Here is a 20,806-nt window from a genome sequence, read left to right as displayed (position 1 = left end):
CTTACTCCCTGAGGCATCCCCTAAAATAGAACCAGAAATGACCACAGCTTCATGGGTACACCAGCCCATCTCTTACCTTTTTCTCCATGTAAGAATCAAAACCAGTTTTTTCTGTGTCCACCAAAGTGCTCAGGATATGCAGCTTCTCAGGTTGGTCTCTACAGCCTCTCTCTGACATAAAATTGAGAGGAACTCACATCCACCCTGATACCACTATCTACACACAGTGGGAAGGGAAAGTGGACTCTTAACATATTAAGAACACTCTTTAAAAATTGTCCAACATTATTTTCTCATTTTGTTTTTAATTTCTGACCTAGTGTGCCCTCAGTCTCAAGGTAGAGTTCAAAAGTCATCTGAGCAGTTTTAGGGCAACTCTTTTCCAGTTTATGTATATGGTCTCACTTTGGGATATGATTTATATGATCTTCAAACTTCAGTCAAAGCTAAGATAACAAAAATCTTATGTTAGTGTTAGGATGCAATAGATGAAGAAGACCTGAAATTATTGTTCGACAATCCTGACTGTACCTAGGAGGTATTTGAATGGCTCTCAAGATTAGTTTTCATTTCTTCCTCACATAGATTTTATTAAAATATAGCATGAGCTCAGCATGATCGTCTAGCTTTAGAGTGGCAGGAGTCACAGAGCTTCAATAAGACCAGATTCACTGGAAATCTATAATAATATTTTACATACAGATTAGTAAAAAATCAGATGCACAAATATGAGGGTGAGATGATTAAAAACCATGACCTGATATTTTCCAAGTTATACATCTGGAAAAGACTTAAGCCTGTGGCAAAAACCCTTGTGTTGTCAAAATATGAGGAAAAAAACACAAAAATGTTAATATCTTTGATTATGTCAGAAATTATGATTAACATTTTGTATTAGACAGTGAGCAAAATTAAGAGGCAACAGGTAATTTGCTGAGGGTAATATTTGTAATCAGTTTTGCCAAATTTTAATATCTTCAAAATATGCAGAGTTCATAGAAATTAATAAAAAAGATGATCACCTCTTACTAAAAAATAATTGACTCTTGTCGACAAGAGTCAATTCACAAAAGAAAAGTATAACCTATGTATATGAAAAGAGGACCACTGTTGGGAATTAAGTAAATGCAAATTATTTGAAATCATTTTAGAAATGAGTAATAGTGAAGAACAGAAAAGCTAACAGTCTGTGCAAATGGATTCTTTCATACACTGCTGGATTGTGGGTAAATTGGTACACAATTCCAGAACTCAGCATGGCAACATGCCCCAGGAACTTGAAAAAGTGCTTATTATTTTAGAATCAGGATTTATCAGAAAGAAATCACTAAGGACATATATAATAATCACCAACAAACTAGTTTTTAAAAACAGTATAAAAAATAGTAACTACATAAATATCCAACAATTAGGAATCGGCCTGTCAATGATAATGTATCTGTAGAATGGTATACTATGCTTTCCTTAAAATCTAGGGTTTAGAAGCACAACAGCACCATGATGAAGGGGCCGGATGGACCTACCTGGGTGCTCACACTGGAAGGCTCCATCACTTCCAAGCTGCGACTTGTGCTGGTTTATTAAACTCTGAGTAATAATCTTCTCATTTTTTAAACTGGAATAATAAGAGTGCCACACTGTAAGATAACCAGGTCCAAGGAGACCATGTATGCTAGTCACTCAGTTTATTGTCTAGTTTATACACAGTGAGCTCTCAATCAAAGTTAGTCTTTAAGCGATCAAATCATTCAACAACTTGGAAAATATTAACTATATTTGAATGAAATAAATTGCTAAATACACCGTGATTCTCATTTTATGTAATATTATTTTAAATTGATAATGCTTGTATGCATTTATGGGGAACAATGTGATGTTTTGATGTATGTATGCAGTGTGAAATAATTAAATCATGCTAACTTAAGCTATCTGCCGCTTTTCTTACCATTTTTGTGTTGAGATATTTGAAATGTATTCTTAGTTATTTTAGATATATAATATATGTTTTATTGACAATAGTCATCCTGCTATGCAATGGATCTCAAAACATATTTCTCCAGTCTAGCTGAAATTTTGAACCCTTTGACCAACAACTCACTCTTCATTTTCTGTCTTGCCCTCCCCCAGTCCCTGGCCACCATCATTCCTCTCTCTTCTTTTAGGAGCTTGACTTGTTTAGATTTCACATAAAAGCGAGATCATGCAGTATTTGTCTTTCTGTGCCTGGCTTATTTCCTTTGACATAATGTCCTTCAGTTTCATCCACATTGTTGCAAATGACAGGGTTTCTTTCTTAGGGTTGAATGGTATTCCATTACATATCTATACTACATTTTCTTTATGTTTTTACCTGTTGGTGAACACTGAACTTGATTATCATGATTAGTGCTGCAGCGAGCATGGGAGTACGGACGTGCCTATGACGTAGTGACTTCAATTCCTTTGGACATACACCAGAGTGGGGTTTCTGGATCATAAGCTAGCTGCATTTTTAGTTTTTTGAGAAACATCTATACCATTTTCCATAATAGCTGTACTAGCTTACATTTCTACCAGTAACCTAGAGATATTCCCCTTTCTCTGAGTCCTTGCCCACACTTTCTTGCCATTTTTTGAACAGTCATCCTAACAGGTATGTGGTGATATTTCATTGTGGTTTTAATTTGCGCTCACTAATGATTAATAATGCTGAGAATTTTTTCATGAGCCCATTAGCCAATTGTATATCTTCTTTTGACAAATGTCTGTTGAGGTCCTTTGGCCATTTTTAAATTGGATTATTTGTTTTCTTGTTATTAAGCTGTTTGAGGGTTCTACTTTTATAAAGTGAGTGGCATCATTAAATAGAAATAAATCGCCAGATTCTGAAAAGTGAAGCATTTATCCAGAAATTCCAATTGTCAGTTTCTTTAACCTTTTTATATTTTACACATTTTAAACTCTGAAAAATAAATACAAAGTAATTTAAAGTTAGAAAAAGAATTCTGGATTTTACTTGAATAGATGCTTGAAAGGACCCAAGAGTGTGTTTATCCTAAACCAGGCAGGGCCATCTTGGTATTCATTGGTGGACATTTACGCTGTGTTGCTAAACCCTATCTGGAGCAATTGATTCAGCTGAAAACCAACACTGAAAACAATGATAATGCTACTTATTTTAATTTCTATAATTATTGTGTTGAGGTACTATTTTTCAAATATTAGAACTGTCATTTATTTGGGAGAATAAATGGCAAACCTCAAACTTCAGAAACAATTGGTAGTCTGTAGTATGTTTTCTAGCAATTAACACTATCAGTAAATGAAATGAACAGGCTATCAGTGACTGAGATGCTGTAATATGAAATGGCCACAGTGTTAGGGGCTTTGACCTGACATAATGAAAAATTATCCTTATATGGGATCATAAAAAAAGAAGATGTTCTAATTACCAACGACCCTGTTTTGTGTCTTCACCCAGGCCTGTATCACACTGGGTAAGTGTGTGTCGGGATAGGGGGAAAGTTTTAGAGGGGATCCGTTCTAGAGTGGACTCACACTCCCAAATGTGGAGCCTGGGATGCTCCTGTCCTTTGCATAGCTGAAAAACACTAGGAGTTGGTGACGGTTTAAGCATACCAAGAGGCAACATGCCACATTTACCAAACAAGACTGTGCCTTCACTGATGGAGAGCCATGGGAAAGCTGAAATAATCATGTAGATAATTGTGTATCATCCAGAGACTAAAATGTTAATATAAAATCAGTATGTTGGAGAGTCAGGGACATAGAAGTGGTTAACAGAAGAAAATAATTATACTGACATACAAAAATGATGTTTTGAATGCAAGATGTATTAGGAGCTTCAGTATGGTAGTGTTATCCTTGTGGCTTGGCCTCATTACATGTACACTCTTGTGTGCTATTTAAAATCTGAAGGCTGGTGACTGGAGAACATGGCCTCCGATCTCAGGGGCCGTGCTTCTTCCTGAGACCAATCACCTAAACTCTAAACCACTGCTTCTCCCTCTGCAAAATAAGGGCAACAATCATATCACAGATTGTAAAGATTGGAAGAAATAACTTAAGAGTTTTATACCGAATAGTTTAGCAGCCGCTCCAACCACTTGTCCTGCTTTGTAGCTAGATGGGTGATTTCCAAATTGTGATTGTTGATGGGAACTGTGTTTGTAAATACGCTACTGCTAGTCCACGGCAGAAATGATAACCACCTCTGTGTTTCTCACAAGACCTCTTAAAGTAGCAGGAGAGGAATATTCTGAGACACTGTAGTGATCAACACTGTTACAGTTGGGCACCTGACGCCCTTCAGTCACAGTCAGGACAAGTAGTAGGAGCATAAATTCCATTTCATAAATAGACATTTTTGTTATTGTTGTTTTTTAAAAAATCTTTTAACTCTAGGTCTAGCATGTTGCTAGTGATGAGAAACTATACCCCATAGAGGCTAGCAGTTGGCTTATGGATTCAGAAGCTGATTGCAAGTAGACTCGAGATAATGCTCTTAACTCCTGCTGTTTCATTATAATTAAAAAGTTGGTTATCTCATGTGCTTAAGTCAAAATATTCAATTAGGGTTTTCATTTGTTTGTTTATTTTGGTTTTGGGATTACCTAGAAGTAAATTTGCGAGTCTCCACAAAGATCACTGGTAGTAATACTTTGGATAGAGTTTCTAGTGACTGAGCCAGGATTCTACTCTTCTGTCCCAGCTGTGCTTGTGATAACAGTTGGACTAAGTTCTAAATTATGAGAGCCAATTTTTGCTATATGGAAAACAAATCGAATCCTGCAGGGATAGGCCCTGTGAACTTGGCATCATTAGTATCAACTGCTAACCAGAAAATGAATTCATTCTTGACTCCATTTGTAGATTCTTCTTTATACTAAAAATTAGCATCTTCTGAGATTCAGATTAGTGCATATAACACAGAGTAACTGCCAATCATTTACTGATTATTCAAATAATGTAGAATCAATTTAGAAGCAGATGAATAGATTAATTCTCTAGGATAGCAAGTATATAAAACTGTATTTTCTAAAATACTTGTGGATATATCATCATTCTTGAGACTGTTTGCTAGAATATTAATAAGATTAATTTTGTATGTAGCAAGCATGGTAAAATCTATGAGGAACAGTATCTTAATTTAGATGAATATATTTATTCTAATGTATAAGCATATTTACACTCTGTAGATTGAAGAGCATAATTAAGTCCAAAGATATAAAAATAAATGTTTCTGTTAAATTTTATCAAAATGTACATATTTAATAAGCCTCTTTAAATCTTGTCTTCGTAATAAAAACACAATGGAACAGGGTTACAAAATTCCATGCTATCACACCTAGAAGATGGTGTTGATTTTACCACTTGTAAGTTTCTTCCTTTCTTTTCTGATAGTTTCTTAATTTCTAATGCTTATGTTTATAAAATAAATCAGGTAGTTACTTAATTTGTAACTTCATTTGAATGTGGTGATAGTTTATATAGAAATAAAGGCTGCTTAGAAACAGGAATTCCCTCACCTGAAAAATGTAAAAGGGAATTCTCCAAACCCTGATCTCATCATTATTGTTCATAAGGACTTATTTCAAAACTTAAGATTCTTAATGGAACTAATGGAACTAACCTGGGGCCAGACATGGCTCATACCTGTAATCCCTGCACTTTGGGAAGCCAAGCCCGATGAATTGCTTGACCTCAGGAGTTCAAAATAGTCTGGGCAACACACAACATGGTGAAAACCAGTGTCTCCCCCCCACCCCCCCAAAAAAAATAAAAGTTAGCTGGGTTTAGTGGCATGCACCTGTAGCACCAGCTACTCAGTAGGCTGAAGTGAGAGGATCACTTGAACTCCGGAGATTCAGGCTGCAGTAAGACATGATTACACCACTGCATTCCAGCCTGGGTGACAGACAGAGACCCTGTCTCAAAAATATAATTTAAAAAGAAAGAAACTAAAACTGGGAGAATGTTATGATGGTAGCTGCATAGTCATTTTTAAGCCTGCCAGGATTAGTTAATTCTTTCTAGTGTTCTTGTGCCTTTTACACAGACAGAAGCATCACACTGATCACATTTCCTGGTTTTGATTATTCTGTGAATTACCTTCTATAGCACCAGGTACAATGCCTGGAATATAGAGCTAACCAGCAAATATTTTACCCTTGGGCAGGAAGTGGCAAACTTTTCAATTATTCTATTTTATATTCTGAAATATTCAGATTGCATTGAAAAGGAGCTCTTTGAGGGGGATGGGAGTTACATGAAAAAGTGCACGCTGTCAGAGTAAGAAGGAAAATAATAACCATAAGCATCCTTTCAAAGACTGATAATTACACCCACTTATACCAAATAAATAAAATCACATGTTCTTTTGTTTTTATGGTCTCTGTATTTTAGATCCAATATTTCATTAAGTAGCTTTCTTTAAACCACTGAGTGAACTGTATGAATATCACTACTTTAACAAAATGAGTAATAAGATGTCTCTTCGCTGCAGTTACACATGGCATGTGCAAGTGGCTACAAGGAGGTGGTGTCTCTTATTCTGGAACATGGTGGAGACCTCAACATAGTTGATGATCAGTACTGGACTCCCCTCCATTTGGCAGCCAAATATGGTCAGGTAGAGTGATTTTCTGAATTCTTTTAAAAATCATTTTATATAATTAATAAATAATTTCATATTTAATTTTGATTTGATTTTAATCATTATTGAAATTTGACTTTTAATTGCATCTTTTTGCTGAATAAATATGTTTATGGTTAAAAGAAAATGCTTAAACAAGAGCACGCCAAAATGTGTTCCTTATGTATCTGAATATTGTAGTAATAATCAAAATCTGTATTCATTTGTCATAATATGGAATTAAAAAATTTTTTCATATTCTATAGCCTTCATAAACTTGCAGTTTCAGGAATCTGTAACAATTATGTGTTTTCAACAGCTAATATTTTGTTCATGGTTAGAGTATGAAAAGTAACTTAGTTTTACACGCACATGGAGATTTAAGCTAAGTGTATTCAACTCAGAACATTATTTTGGGGTAACAGTCACATCTAGTATATTTGTAGTAAGTTAGATCTCTTAGAGACTAATCATTATGTAAAACAATGTCATAGAATTTCAGTAGTGTAACTGTTAATAGAATTGAAAGGGTTTGCATTTCACATACTTTAGAAAAAAAGCATATTGCCTGGGGAAGTTCTTTCAAACTAACAAGAACAGTGTTTTGACAGCACTTCCTGTGGAAAAAAGATTTTTTCAATAAATATATTTAACAGTCTACTAAATATCCCTGAATTGTGCTTCTGGCCAGTGATTCAATCTCTTTGTTACTGGTCTGTTCCAGCTTTCCATTTCTCCTTGACTGAGTCTTGGTGGGTTGTGTGTTTTAAGGAATGTATCAGTTTCTTTGAGGCTATCCCACTGGTTCAATGTATTAACTGATAATATTCCATCATGATCCTTTTTAAATTTCTGAGCAGCCCGTTGTACCATCTCCTCTGCCAGTTCTTTCTCAGTTGCTTGCTGTTTCCAGGGTTATTGTCGTAATTAGCAGGGAGGAACAGGAAGAAAAGTCTAAGTTGGTGTATTTTGAAGTAGCTGTTTCTGCTTCTTAAAATACTAATTTCTTAATGTCTTGTAAAGCTTGGTAAAGAAATAAAATTAATTTATAATTATGTTCACAGGAAACTCACTGGAAAAGCAAGGAAATTAGTATACATTTCTGCAACTGTTCCATTATAATGTATCTATTGCAATCTTGGTTCTACATGCTGAGTGTGCCTAAATGTAATCAGTTTTTCATGACTCATAAAGAGAATCTAGATATTTATTTCCCAACTCCTGGAAGCTGTAATGACCAAGGCAGAAAGAAATAGATCTGTTTAGAATCAGAAATTTTATCCCTCAAGCAATCAGATCAAACTACTGACCTTTTTTCCAGAAATGCATAGACACAAAAAGTATGCCTACAATTGGAGAGGTTGACCTCTCTATGAAAGCTAGGCATATACCTTCCAGAGGCCCATAAAAAATACTGCTCTGCAGAAATAGAAGCTTTTTTTTTTTTTTTTTTTTTGAGAAGGAGTATTACTCTGTTGCCCAGGCTGGAGTGTAGTGATGTAATCTCAGCTAACTGCAACCTCAGCCTCCTGGATTCAAGCAGTTCTCATGCCTCAGCCTCCTGACTAGCTGGGAATACAGACACTCACCACCATGCCCGGCTAATTTTTTCTGTTTTCAGTAGAGACAGTGTTTTGCCATGTTGGCCTGGCTGGTCTCCAACTCCTGACCTCAGGTGATCACCCACCTTCACCTCCCAAAGTGTTGGGATTACAGGCATGATCCGCCACGCCCTGCAGGAAATTATGCTTCTAATAAAGCTATATTACATAGTAAGAATTGAGACACAATATCAGTCAGATAAAATTTGTGTCATGTGTAAAAAATCTGTAATTAGTTTGAGTGACAAAAATGGATTTTTAAATGTTAATTTATATAGTTAGATTTAACAATAAAAATCCTTTAATGATTGACATAAATGCCGCACATGATACATGCCATGTGCCGTGGTGGAGTGAACATCAGCTCAAGCTACTTCTTTCAGAAATCTTCCTAGAGGTTTCCATTCCTTAAAAGGCTTAAAATACTGGCATCACCGAATGATAAGGCAGAAGGAATTAGTGGCTGTCGGTGTTACTACTTGCCTTTACCTGTCACAGTCGAAAAATTTCCCAAACTTTTTAAAAAATCTGTTCTTTCAAATTAGAGAAACATAGTCATGAACTAAACATGAGAAATCTGATTCAGAGCCACGTTTGCTTTTTCAGATGCAAAGGAATTAAGATCGTTTTTCTTACACCTTCTCCAGTGTGCCAGCTAGGTTTCTAGCTTTCATCGTTTATTCGTGATAAGTGAATTAAGAAACACCAGTTACTGAGAACCATGAGCGTCTGTGGAAAGGGAAGAGTTTTACTTAGTTGAGCAGGTTTTTGAGAATCATAAAGGTGAATGCCTTGTGTGTGTATTGATCATCAGTCAGCATGTGTCCTGATCCATTGACAGTTGCTAGATTGACACAGACAGATATCTGAACCAAAGTTTTCCAGAAATTGCCACGTACAATGTACAGATGAGGCCGGTGTTTACATTATCTTTATCCTCTGCTTCTCTAGACGTGCCTTTAATTATTTTCTAATTTCTGATGCATGTTAGTACTAGGGAAAGTGTCTGAAGATCATGTGTCTCTGCTACTTTGTTCCATTAAGCCTACTCAAATAGTGTCTCCACTCAAATGCATGCTCAGAAAAACAGACTCCAAGTAGCCCATTGTCCAGCAGAGTGACCAAAAGAAAGAACAAAGGCAACCAACCCAGAACTAGGTGCAAAATGGGATTGGAAATCCTGAGTGTAGATGAGACTTTTGTTTTAAACTTTAAGACACCAAAACCAAGATATTCTTCTTTTATTCAGACTGAAGAAAAAAAAACTGAGAAATTTATGATAATAGAAGATTTTGAGTAAATTACATCTCAATTATTTTGCCAAGAAAAATAGTATATGACATCTAGAATTATTTTTAAAAATTGTTCACCCACAAAGATATCATTTAGTATGCACAGAAATTATATTTTAGAAACAGGTTTATTTGAATATCAATTTATATGCATAGAAGGTTTATAATGCTCTCTGAAGAAATTTGCTGTAAATATATTGTTTCTGTGTTCAGGGGAAAAAGCTTTAGAAATGTGAACATTAGAGAGACTAGTGGCATTTTTAGAGACATTCACAGTAACTTCACTCTTATAAAGACCTTACAAATGTAAATACCTTTATGGAGAACGTAGCTCACAACCTATAACTGTATTTATTATTTACATTTATAGTGGGATGATATATGTATTTTAAAACTGCATTTTATAAATATGTTAACTTTTGCAGTGAAAAACAAAAGAGAAGCTTGATCTTGTCCACAACTAGAAACTGAATAAATTATATGAGCAATAAGTCTTTTGGTTTTACAACTCTGTCATGAGTTGTACATAAAGTAAAATTTCATTCTAGTCTCGCATGTATTTACTGTATTTAGTATTTAAAATTGAATTGGCAATAACTACACCTAAAGTTAAGAAAATATTTGTACAAATGCTGGAATCTAAATATTCTTATTTCCCAAAGTATTTTATATGATATAACTCACACATCTTAATAGTTACAAAGCCATTTGTATTCTCAAATACATTTTTACCCAAGTACATGAAAATTAAGATATATTCAGAGCTTTTGTTTTTTTCATATATTTCTTCTTTGCATTGGAGAAACTGTACAGTCTGGTTATGTCCCTACCCCTCCGACCATGCAGTATCAGTAAAGTCCATGCTCCATCCTAGGCTCCTGTCTCTTTTTGATGTTTGCAGTGTCTTTGAGAAATAGTCTCATGCCCTCAGCTTCAAATGCTGTCTACATGCTTGTAGCTACCAAAGCCTCCTCTCTGTTTCTCTTCTGTTGGGGTCTGACCCGCAGACCCCAACCCAGTGGTGGATGAACAAATCTACTCAAACACAAATCTCCAGTGAAAATGTGGGCTGGAGGTCCTTGGCCACTCAGACACTACTGAGAGAGGTAGCAGCATGTCCCTGATCAGCTGGTACTCTAGGCATTTATTTAGTATAGATTTAATAACAGAGGCTCTGAGTCAACACACTTATGGTTAATGATTAAAGGCCAGGTTCTGAGGCCTAAAGCAAACACCATTTGTGGGTTATAAATCTGGTTGCCTTCCCCGCTCCTCCAGAGAGAGCCAGCTGACCCATGAAAAACTAAAAGTTACTTTTAGGATCACATGAGTAAATAAGTTATTTAGATAAACTCCTCCACATTCCCTAGTTATTTGCTTTTGTTTATCAAATAAAGGTAAAGGGTATTAGGCTGCCTTCAGCCAAAACTTCTACTGAAACTGTGCAGACTTCTCTGTCTTCCCAGACTATATAGTCTGTAATTGTACAATCTTTTCAATCATCTTGACTGAACCCCCACACTTCCCCAAATTCTACATCCATGTATACTACTGCCCAGGGGTTGTCTTTATCTCTCTGTCCTCTAACACTGCCTGTTTAAAAAGAAAATCATCTTTGCTTACCCATTCCCATTTGTTGCTCTTCTGTTTCGTCATTTATTCACCACAAAACTAGTCCTTTGCCATTTTCCTACCTCTCCCTCATCTCTCATGCCTAACAAAACACAGAGCCTAAAAACTCCTACCCAGTAGATTGTGTTGAGATATTTAGGCTGTAATCACCACAAATCAATCTGTGCCCTGCATGGCTACATTGAGATATCACTTCACTGGCTGTCTTTCCAAAAGCTTGGAATTTGCATATGACAGTTCCTCTCCTGTCTATGTATGGACATTCTGTGTATCCTGTATCATAAACACAGCCTTACTGCAACTTGCTGTAGTTTTCAGTTCATTCATCTGTATAACCTTTTAGTCTGTAAGAACTGAGTGTAGGAACATTTGTTTGGCTTATAAAAATATCACGGCACCCCAGACAGGAGTCAACACAGAATACCAGCTAAGTTACTGTTTATTTAATGAGAGAATCAATAAAGGCCCTAATGTAATACATACTTGCCTTTGACAATGGATCGCTGAATACATGTGTGAAGGGTAGATGATTGGGCACAACTCTGAGACTGGTTCTTCCAGGAAATCCTCATGGAGATTTTCAAGAGAAACCTGGGCACATGCAAGGGCTTTGGTAGTACAGGAAATAATTTTGGATGGATTACTCAAAGAAATCATGCACAAATGAAAGGGATTTCAACCAAGGGCAATATATTATGAGCAACTCTGTATTTAATGGCTTCTATGTATGCCCCCAAAATTTGTGTTGCAAAGTTAATCCCTGGTGAAGCAAAACTAGGAAGTGAGGCCTAATGAGAGGTGTTTAGGTCATGAGGGTTTCACCCTCATGAAAGGATTAACACAACTATAAAAGGAAATTGTGGGAGTGGTTCTTTCTTCTGCTTTTCTGCCATGTGAGGATATAATAATCCTCTCCTGTGTAGGGTGCAACATTTAATGGGGCACCTTGAAAGTAGAGTGACTAAGGCCTGCTGGCACTTTGATCTTGGACTTCCCAGCCTCCAGAACTGTGAGCAATAAATTTCTCTTCATTATAAATTACCCAGTCTCAGATGTTCTCTTATGGCTACACAAATAAGACTGTGACAACTGCATAAAAGCAAAGTACCATACAAGGAGATTCAGGAGAGGTGGACACAGGCAGAGGAGGACTATGTGGTTTGCTGAATAGAAATAAAAGGAGTGTTTCAGAAAGGAAATACAAGGACAGTTACATAGAAACTGCAGTGATTAGAAAGTATTTATATTGTGGTATGAAGGCACAACCATTTGGTTAATGAGAAATCATAGTTGAATCATTAAAAGTAGTAATGTATTGGACTTTAAAAAATATCATATCTGAAATACTTCATATAGTTCTCAGAATTAGACGTATTTACACATTACAATGTAGAGTATGCACCACTGAGCATAGCTAACTGTAATTCAAGTGGGGCATGCAAGTGCTGAGTTTCTGAGAGACTGTAACGTTATAATTTCCCCTTTATTAAATTAAATGAATCTTTTTTAGGTTTTGAACTAGGAAGGAATAAGTGCTGGCTCCAAACACTCATTGCTGTATTTTAACTTTTTAAAGAGATACTGTGACAATCAAGAAATTAATTTTGATAAATTTAGCCTCACTGAAATACAATTGTCTGAAGAATGAGTAAAGTCTATATCCAGCAACTTACATGAATTCAAATTTCAGCTTAAATACATTTTCTGTTAGCCACTTAATGTTTCCTGTTATATAGACACACTCCCCTTTCTCTCTTTCTCTCTCTCTCTTTCTTTCTCTCTGTCTCTCTCTGTCTCTCTCTCTCTCTCTCTCTCTGTCTCTAAATTGTAGTCACCTTAACCTCTGATAGCTTTGCTGATTAAGAAAATCTTTTAATAGTGGAGATGAGCTGTAATGGAGCAGCACACTCTACCTGTTCACATTTCAAGTGATTTACATAAAGTTTTTTGTGAGGTTAAGACAGATGTTCCAGAGTAGAGTAATTGGAATTAGCACTGGCCTGCTTAATTCAGTTCTGCAAAGTGCCTCACTGATTTCTAATTTCTAAGAAAATACTGACTTAATGAAAAGAAAGAAATTCCCCAAGTAGGACAAACTTCCTTATTCCACACATGAATGTTTATTTTTACAGGCCTGAAATAAAATGGAATTACTTTTATTGCTAAAGATTTTCTTGTAGAAGATATTCACTTTTCTGACTTAAATGCTTTCTGCTGTTGGAGTTGTAGAGAACAGTAGTTTTCTGGGATGTTGCACATGATTTTATTTGGAGTTCTATAAAGAACAAGTTCGATTTAGAAATGCGGCATAATTATTAGACTCTCTGATAGGCAAAAAATATATGTATTTTGCAAAGATATAAAAGATAATTTAGCATTATTGATGCTCTTTCAAATTTGTGGAAAACAAAGTCAATCTTAACTAATTTTTGACTTTTGTTTTCTTGTTTTCTGAATTTTTCTTTCCTTTCCTTCTGTCTCCGTTTTTCCTTACCTTATTCCATCTTCTATTTTTTGTTTTTCCTTTTCTTTGTTCTTTCCTTCCTTCCTTCATTTCTGACATGTGACATAAAAGGAAGAAAATGTCTCAAATCTTTAATATAAAGCAAAACTCATTCTTGCAACTATTTTAATGTCCTGGGAACCTACAACATATAGTTTATCTTTCAGATTTAAAGATAGCCTCTCTTTCTTTAGCAAACTATATATTTGGAAATCAAAATAACTTCTAAATGTAAGCACCTTGCTGTAACATGAATAAGTACTACTGAAATAATTTGTGTTCTACAAAACCAAACACTAATTTTGAATGGGCTTATAAGAAATCTAGCAATAGGGCATACCATTGGAAACCTAATTAATTTTATAGTGAGAACACTGGCAAAAGCCATAATTATTTGGGGAGATCTCTTAGAATGCTTGGGCAAAAAGCTCAGTATGAATGAAAAATGCCACAGAAAGTGTTACAAATGCAAGTAGCCAAGCAAACAAACAAATGAACCCCACCTCAGACTGAAGAAACTCCTGTCATTCTAACACATAAAATAATGAAAGAAATGAAAATGAAAGGCAAGGTTAGGAAAGGAGAAAGGATAATAAAAATACCAAATAATCTCCAAAAAACTTTTTAAAATTAGAACCATTAAATGAATTTATGGAGGTTTTTTTTTTTTTTACATTAGGGTTAGAATCATAACATAGATAGTAATATGTTTAACAAATGATGTGAAATATTTGTACACTTATCACTACAAAACATTGCAGGGTTGATAGAAGACCTATGCAAATAAAGAGGTAAGCCATGCTCATTGATACTCAGTTGTCGTTGAGACACTGAATATTTTTAAGGTATCTGGGAAGGCAGAATAGTGGCCCCAAGTGACGTTCATGCCCTAATTCCCAGAACCTGTCAATATGTTACAAGGCAAGGTACAGAACTTTTATTGTGACTAAGCTAAGGATCACAAGCTGGAAAGTCTTTCCTGGATTCTCTAGATGGGCCCAGTGTAATCACAGGGGCCTTCAGAAACAGAGACTTGTTCTTGGCTGAGAGACAGACTTGGGTGTGACTGTGGGAAAATGGCCAGAGACATGCAGTGTTGCTGATTTGAAGATGGTGGAAGGGGAGGGACCATTAACCAAGGAATGTGGGTGACCTCAAAACTGGAAAAGCCAGAAACAAATTCTCTGTTAGAACCAGAAGGGAACACAGAGCTACCAGAACCCTGGCGTCAGCCTGGTGATACCTGTGTCAGACTTCTGACCTATTCAATTGTAAGATATTATATATTTTTATTGTTAAAGCCATGAACCTTGTGGTGATTTGTTTTGGCAGCCATATAAAACTAATATAGTAGCTACCTATTTAAAGCAATCCCAATCTAAATCCTAGCAGCCTTTTCTTATTTGAAAAATTCATTCTAAAATGTATATGGAATGCAAAGTACCTGTAATAGACAAAATGGTCTTGAAGGATTAAGACACAGACTTTTTTTCAAGACACTGTAAGTCTTTCACTTGCAAGATTTCAATACTTACTATAAATCTATCCTCATAAAGTTGTTAGGTAATATAGTAAGGATAGACCAATATATCAATGAAACATAAAAATAGCATCTACAGATGAATGTAATGGGCCAGTTGATTTCCTGTGAAGATCTCAAGACAATTCAATAAGAAAACATGGTCTTCTCAACAAATGTTGCTGAAAAATAAATGGTTCTGGACCATACAGGCCTTTACAGGGCATTCACAAAAACTCACTTGAAATGGACCATAAATATAAAAGTTAAAATGATAAAGCTTTCAGAATAAACTGTAGTATAATATTATTATGAACTTTGAGTAGATAAAAATAGGTAGAGATAGTGTACTAAACAAAATAAAAGAAATAAAAATGTTTTTCTACTCATCCAAAGGCATTTTTAAGAACATGACTAGGCAAGCCGTAGCATGGGAGGAAATATCTGTAATACATACACGTGAAAATTGCATCTAGATCACAGAAAAATGCACAGAGGCTAATATTAAAAAGGTAAACAATCCAGTAATAAATGGACAAGAAATTCTTGCATAGCTGCTTCACAAAAGATGGTCATTAAGCACATCAGAGTGTTCAATATCACCAGTCATCAGGGAAATGTAAATTCACCTACACTGAGATACTACTTCAGTGGCTAAAATTGTTTTACTGTGACAATATCAAGTATTACAGAGAATGGGACAAAATTTCCAGTGAGGTTAAAAAATATTAAAAACCACTTTGTAAACTTTTCTGGCAATTTCTTATAAAGTTAAATATACACTTACCAGATTACCCAGGTTTCTACTTTAGAATGTTCAAAAGAGAAAAATGAAAAACCTACATTGACTAAAATGACATATGGCCATAGTACCTCATTCGAAGAGCAGGAAACAAAAGTCTTAACTCTCAATTAAGAAGAAAATGATGAACATGTTGTAGTGTAGTTATACCTTGGATTACAACTCAGCAATGAAGAATGAAAGTGTCAATGCATGCACAAATACGGATGAATCTCAGGAACATTATGTTGGTCAAGCATATGTATTTCTGTTTTCTATGAAGTTTAAGAATAGACAAAACTAATCTGGGGTGCTGTAAATCACCCTGTTAGTTTCTGGTATGGGATGAAGATTGACCATAGAGGGTCAGGGGTAAGAGCTGGTGACGAGAAATGTTCTATAGCTTATTTGCGGTGCTGATTACAGAGGTACACACATTTGCCCAAACTGTTACAACTGTACACTTATTATTATCTGTTTCATTGCCTTTAGATTACTTCATTGTTTGAAAAAAAGAGTATTCACAGAAATACAGCTAAGATGGCTTCAATTTCCAGCACAAGAGAGTTGAGGTCTTTTAATTTTATGATTTCACTTCCATTGTTTTGGCTCCTTTTGCCTAGGAAAAAAGGGTATCTACAAACATTTATCAGTCGAGTGTGAGCTACTTTATATTACAGAAACACTTTGTTTCAGAACTTACTATTCTCTATAAGTCAAAAAAGACATACAATGACCATTTAAAAATATTTGGAACAGAATCATAATAAAAAAATTACATTGTCTCTATCCCTATGTGAGCTGTAAGGAAAGTGGAGGTAATTTTCATTTGATGAAAATTTACAGCTTTAGAGGTTGCATAGCAACCTTAGATGTCTATATTGTAAAAGGTAAGTTTGAAAAATAATATTGCAACTTACAAAGTTTATAAGAGATTCATAAAACAGGCCAGGCTCTGGCTCATGCCTGTAATTTCAGCACTTTGAGAGGTTGAGTCAGGCAGATTACTTGAGGTCAGGAGTTCAAGACCAGCCTGGTAAACATGGTGAAACCCTGAGTCTACTAAAAATATGACAGTTTTCTGTGCGTGGTAATGCCTGCTGGTAGTCCCAGCTACTACGGAGGCTGAGGCACAAAAACTGCTTGAACCTGGGAGAAGGAGGTTGCAGTTGTAGTAAGCAGAGATGGTGCCACTGCACTCTAACTTGAGTGACAGAGCGAGACTTCATCTCAAAAAAAAAAAAAAAAAAAAAAAAAGAGAAAGATTAATAAAACAAACACAGAATGTGTAAATGAGGTTATAAAACAGATAGAGGCCAAAGTGATTGAACTGTTAAAAATACCATAGAAAGAATCAACAATTCCTCAGATTGGTTCTTGTAAAGATTAATGAGATGAACAAGTTTTGGAAGTATTGGTCAGAAAGATAGGACATGCACAAAATGACTGATAGTGTGCATGCGAATGGAAATGTAAGTGCACAAACAGCACAGCTATTAAAAAGACAATAAAAGAAAAAACACAGTAAGAAGATATAACCAACAGTCTCATGCCAGTACATTTGAAAACTTAGGCAAAAATGGCAAATCCCTAGAAAGTAATAACTTTAAAAAGTATTATATAAAATCACACCAAAAGGAAATCCAAGAGAGTCCTATAGCTGCTATAGACCTTCATTTTCAAAGCAATGCACCATTAAATCACAATGAGCTATTCTTTTATATCCAATAATTTAACAATATGTTAATGCCTGATAATAAAATTATTAAGTAGAACATAGAGCAATAGAAATCCTTGTTAGAAGTAGAATGTAAATCTGAGAAATCTCTTGGAAAAAATATATTGGCACCAGCTGGTTACTTTGATGATATCCAAACTGATACTCCAGCAATGTCATTTTTAAGTACACATATCCTGAAGAAAGTCTTGTATGTGTGCACCAAGAGATATAAATGAGAATACTTGTGATAACATTATTTATAAAAACAAATAAATGACTGCAAATAGCTTGAATATTCACTGGGAGAAAGGTGAATCAATTGCGATATATTTGTATAATAGAATTCCATGCAGCCAAGAGAAAGAATGAAACTTGGTTAAACTCATCAACTCTGAGGGCTCAAAAATGCAATGGTAAGCTATGAAAACAGGACAGGGAAGAATCCATACACTAAGATTTCATTTCTATAAATGTCACAAACAGATTAAGCAATATGTTGTTTAGGGATACTTCTATATATATATGCTAAGCATATAGAGAAGATACTAATGGTTATCTGAAAAGTCATGATCTTAGCCAACTCTAGGAAATAGAGGCATAGTTTGGAGGAGAAACACACAAAGATATCATTTTTTAAAATGCTGAGTACATATTTTTAAAATTTGGGTACACTGAAATTTATTGCTTTTTCAATAGCACATGTACATTATATATACCCTTTATACGTGTGATATGTTATAGCATTTGTTAAAAAAATAATTTTTGAAGTCCCTTAAGTCTTACAGCTTGAGATAGAATTTTTCTAATGGTGCAATGTGACTTTAGGTTCATACTGCCCACATTGCTGTCAGTGAGAAACAATATCAACAAGTTAGACTTCAATAAATTATTCAATTAAAACAAAATAAAATACACTATACCATATAAGGAATATAGATTATAGACTTGCAGATTGTATTATGGCATAGAATCAATATTGTACTGTTGTGCTTTGCTGTATTTTACCTTTCATGTTTTAAACTTTCCAGGTAGTTATCCACTCAGGGTAACTTACTTCCATTATAAAGACACATGCATACACATATGTTCATAGTGGCACTGTTTACGATAGCAAAGACCTGGAACCAACCCAAATGCCCATCAATGATAGACTGGACAAGGAAAATGTGGCACATATACACGATGGAATACTATGCAGCCATAAAAAATGATGAGTTTGTGTCCTTTGTAGGGACATGGATGAATCTGGAAACCATCATTCTCAGCAAACTGACACAGGAACAGAAAATCAAACACCGCATATTCTCACTCATAGGCAGGTGTTGAACAATGAGAACACATGGACACAGGGAGGGGAGCATCACACACTGGGGTCTGATGTGGGGGGGTAGGGGAGAGACAGCAGGAGGTGGGGACGTTGGGGAGGGATAACATAGGGAGAAATGCCAGATATAGGTGACAGGGTGATGGAAGCAGCAAACCACATTGCCATGTACGTACCTATGCAACAATCCTGCATGATCTGCACATGTACCCCAGAACCTAAAGTACAATTAAAAATATATATACAGAGAAATATAAATAAAATCCATACATTTCTGAGTCATGAAAAAATATATGTATATAAATATTTTTTTTACTATTATTTAACTAGTTTCTCGTTCTACCAAATACATATAAACCTGAAAGTTATAAAGTATCCTTTTCAGTGATTACAACCTTATTGGATAGATAATTTTTTCTCTGAATTCAGAAAGGGCTGAAATAGTTTGAATATCTGACATTTTTACAAAAGGCACTGGGAATGGGGACAGGAAGGAATTCTGTGTGGGAATGCTGATACTGTCTCATTCCGCTGCTAGTGCTCTCGTGGACAGCCACAGTGTATGACTTACTGAGGAATCCTTAGGATCTGGCATGGTGTTTCCCATTTCAATTATCTTTAATATTTCAGACCAACCTGGTGAAACTTCTTTTGATGCATCAGGCAAACCCACACCTTGTGAACTCTAATGAGGAGAAGCCATCAGGTAGGTTGGGAGCATCCTGGGACCATTGAGCAGGTACCATTTTCTTCCTTTCATGTCAGAGTTGTCCATCATCTTTAGCACAGCTACAAAGTGGGGGCTGGACACACCTGTGAAGCTGTGTAACAACCAGCCCAGTTCAAGCACAATTCATAATCGCTTCTGCACAGCTCCATTACAGGAGGCTATTCACAGTTTAATCTACACTGTGCTGTTGTACTTTGTTGTATTTTGCCTTTCATGTTTAAAACTTCAGCTAGTGATTCATTCAGTGTAACTTACTTTAAAATATGTTTTTACTGTTACTTAGCTAGTTTCTCACCCTGCCAAAAGCATGCTTATCCATTAGGGTATTTTTGAAAAATAATAGCATCATTATATGTGCAGATATTTAAACTACAAGACATATAGAGAGGCTGACATTCTCATGCAAATTTAAAACTTTGAAAATCTTGACTTATTATTACTAATTTTTAATAGGTATCTTTTTAAAGATTTCTAGAATTATTTTAGTCACTGTCATTTTGTATATTTATATGCTTATTTAATAAATTAATGCTACATTAATTTTGTAGCTTTTAGATTAAACACAATGTTACTACTCATAATTATTTTAGCAATAGTAAAAAGAATTCTGAATAACAAAGAGAAAAATCTAGCATGTGTAATACCATAATATCAAACTTTTGAAGGCAGTAATTGATCTGAATATGTTAATAAATCTACTTTTTCTCTTACCACACCTCTACTTACTTAAATATACTTTACTTTTGAGATTTGTCATTTGATATATTTTCAGGAGTATGAATTTCTAATAAATCTCTAGGTAAAGCCAGAAGAAGGGATTTTTCTCTATTTGTTATTTATTGGAAGTAAGTATCATTGTTTAATGTTTATTACTTCATATTCTCTGCTAGAGTAAACTGAGGATTTACCAAACAAACATTTAAGACAGCTTAAAAGTCACAAACTTGAGAACCAAGCTAATATTACTTATAGTCTAGTAATTTTAACATTAATTATGTTAGTATGATATAGTAAGTATCAAAAGAACAAATAAAATTTATAGGTTTTTTTCTTATTAAAAATGTACTTAT

General features: G+C 35.1%; 1 protein-coding gene across 4 annotated transcripts in view; it reads left to right on the top strand.

The window, feature by feature from the left end:
- The window catches only part of MYO16 (myosin XVI), a 695,568-nt gene that overhangs the window by 292,423 nt on the left and 382,339 nt on the right, over positions 1-20,806 (top strand). For all 4 annotated transcript variants that reach the window (XM_074387449.1, XM_074387448.1, XM_074387447.1 and 1 more), the window contains 2 exons: positions 6,506-6,631; positions 19,637-19,712. In XM_074387449.1, coding sequence (XP_074243550.1) covers positions 6,506-6,631; positions 19,637-19,712 — 202 coding nt within the window. The remainder of the gene's footprint in view (positions 1-6,505; positions 6,632-19,636; positions 19,713-20,806) is intronic.

The sequence above is a fragment of the Saimiri boliviensis genome, chromosome 16, assembly GCF_048565385.1.
Source record: "Saimiri boliviensis isolate mSaiBol1 chromosome 16, mSaiBol1.pri, whole genome shotgun sequence".
Taxonomy (NCBI): Eukaryota; Metazoa; Chordata; class Mammalia; order Primates; family Cebidae; genus Saimiri; species Saimiri boliviensis.
This window is presented reverse-complemented; position numbering and strand designations above follow the sequence as displayed.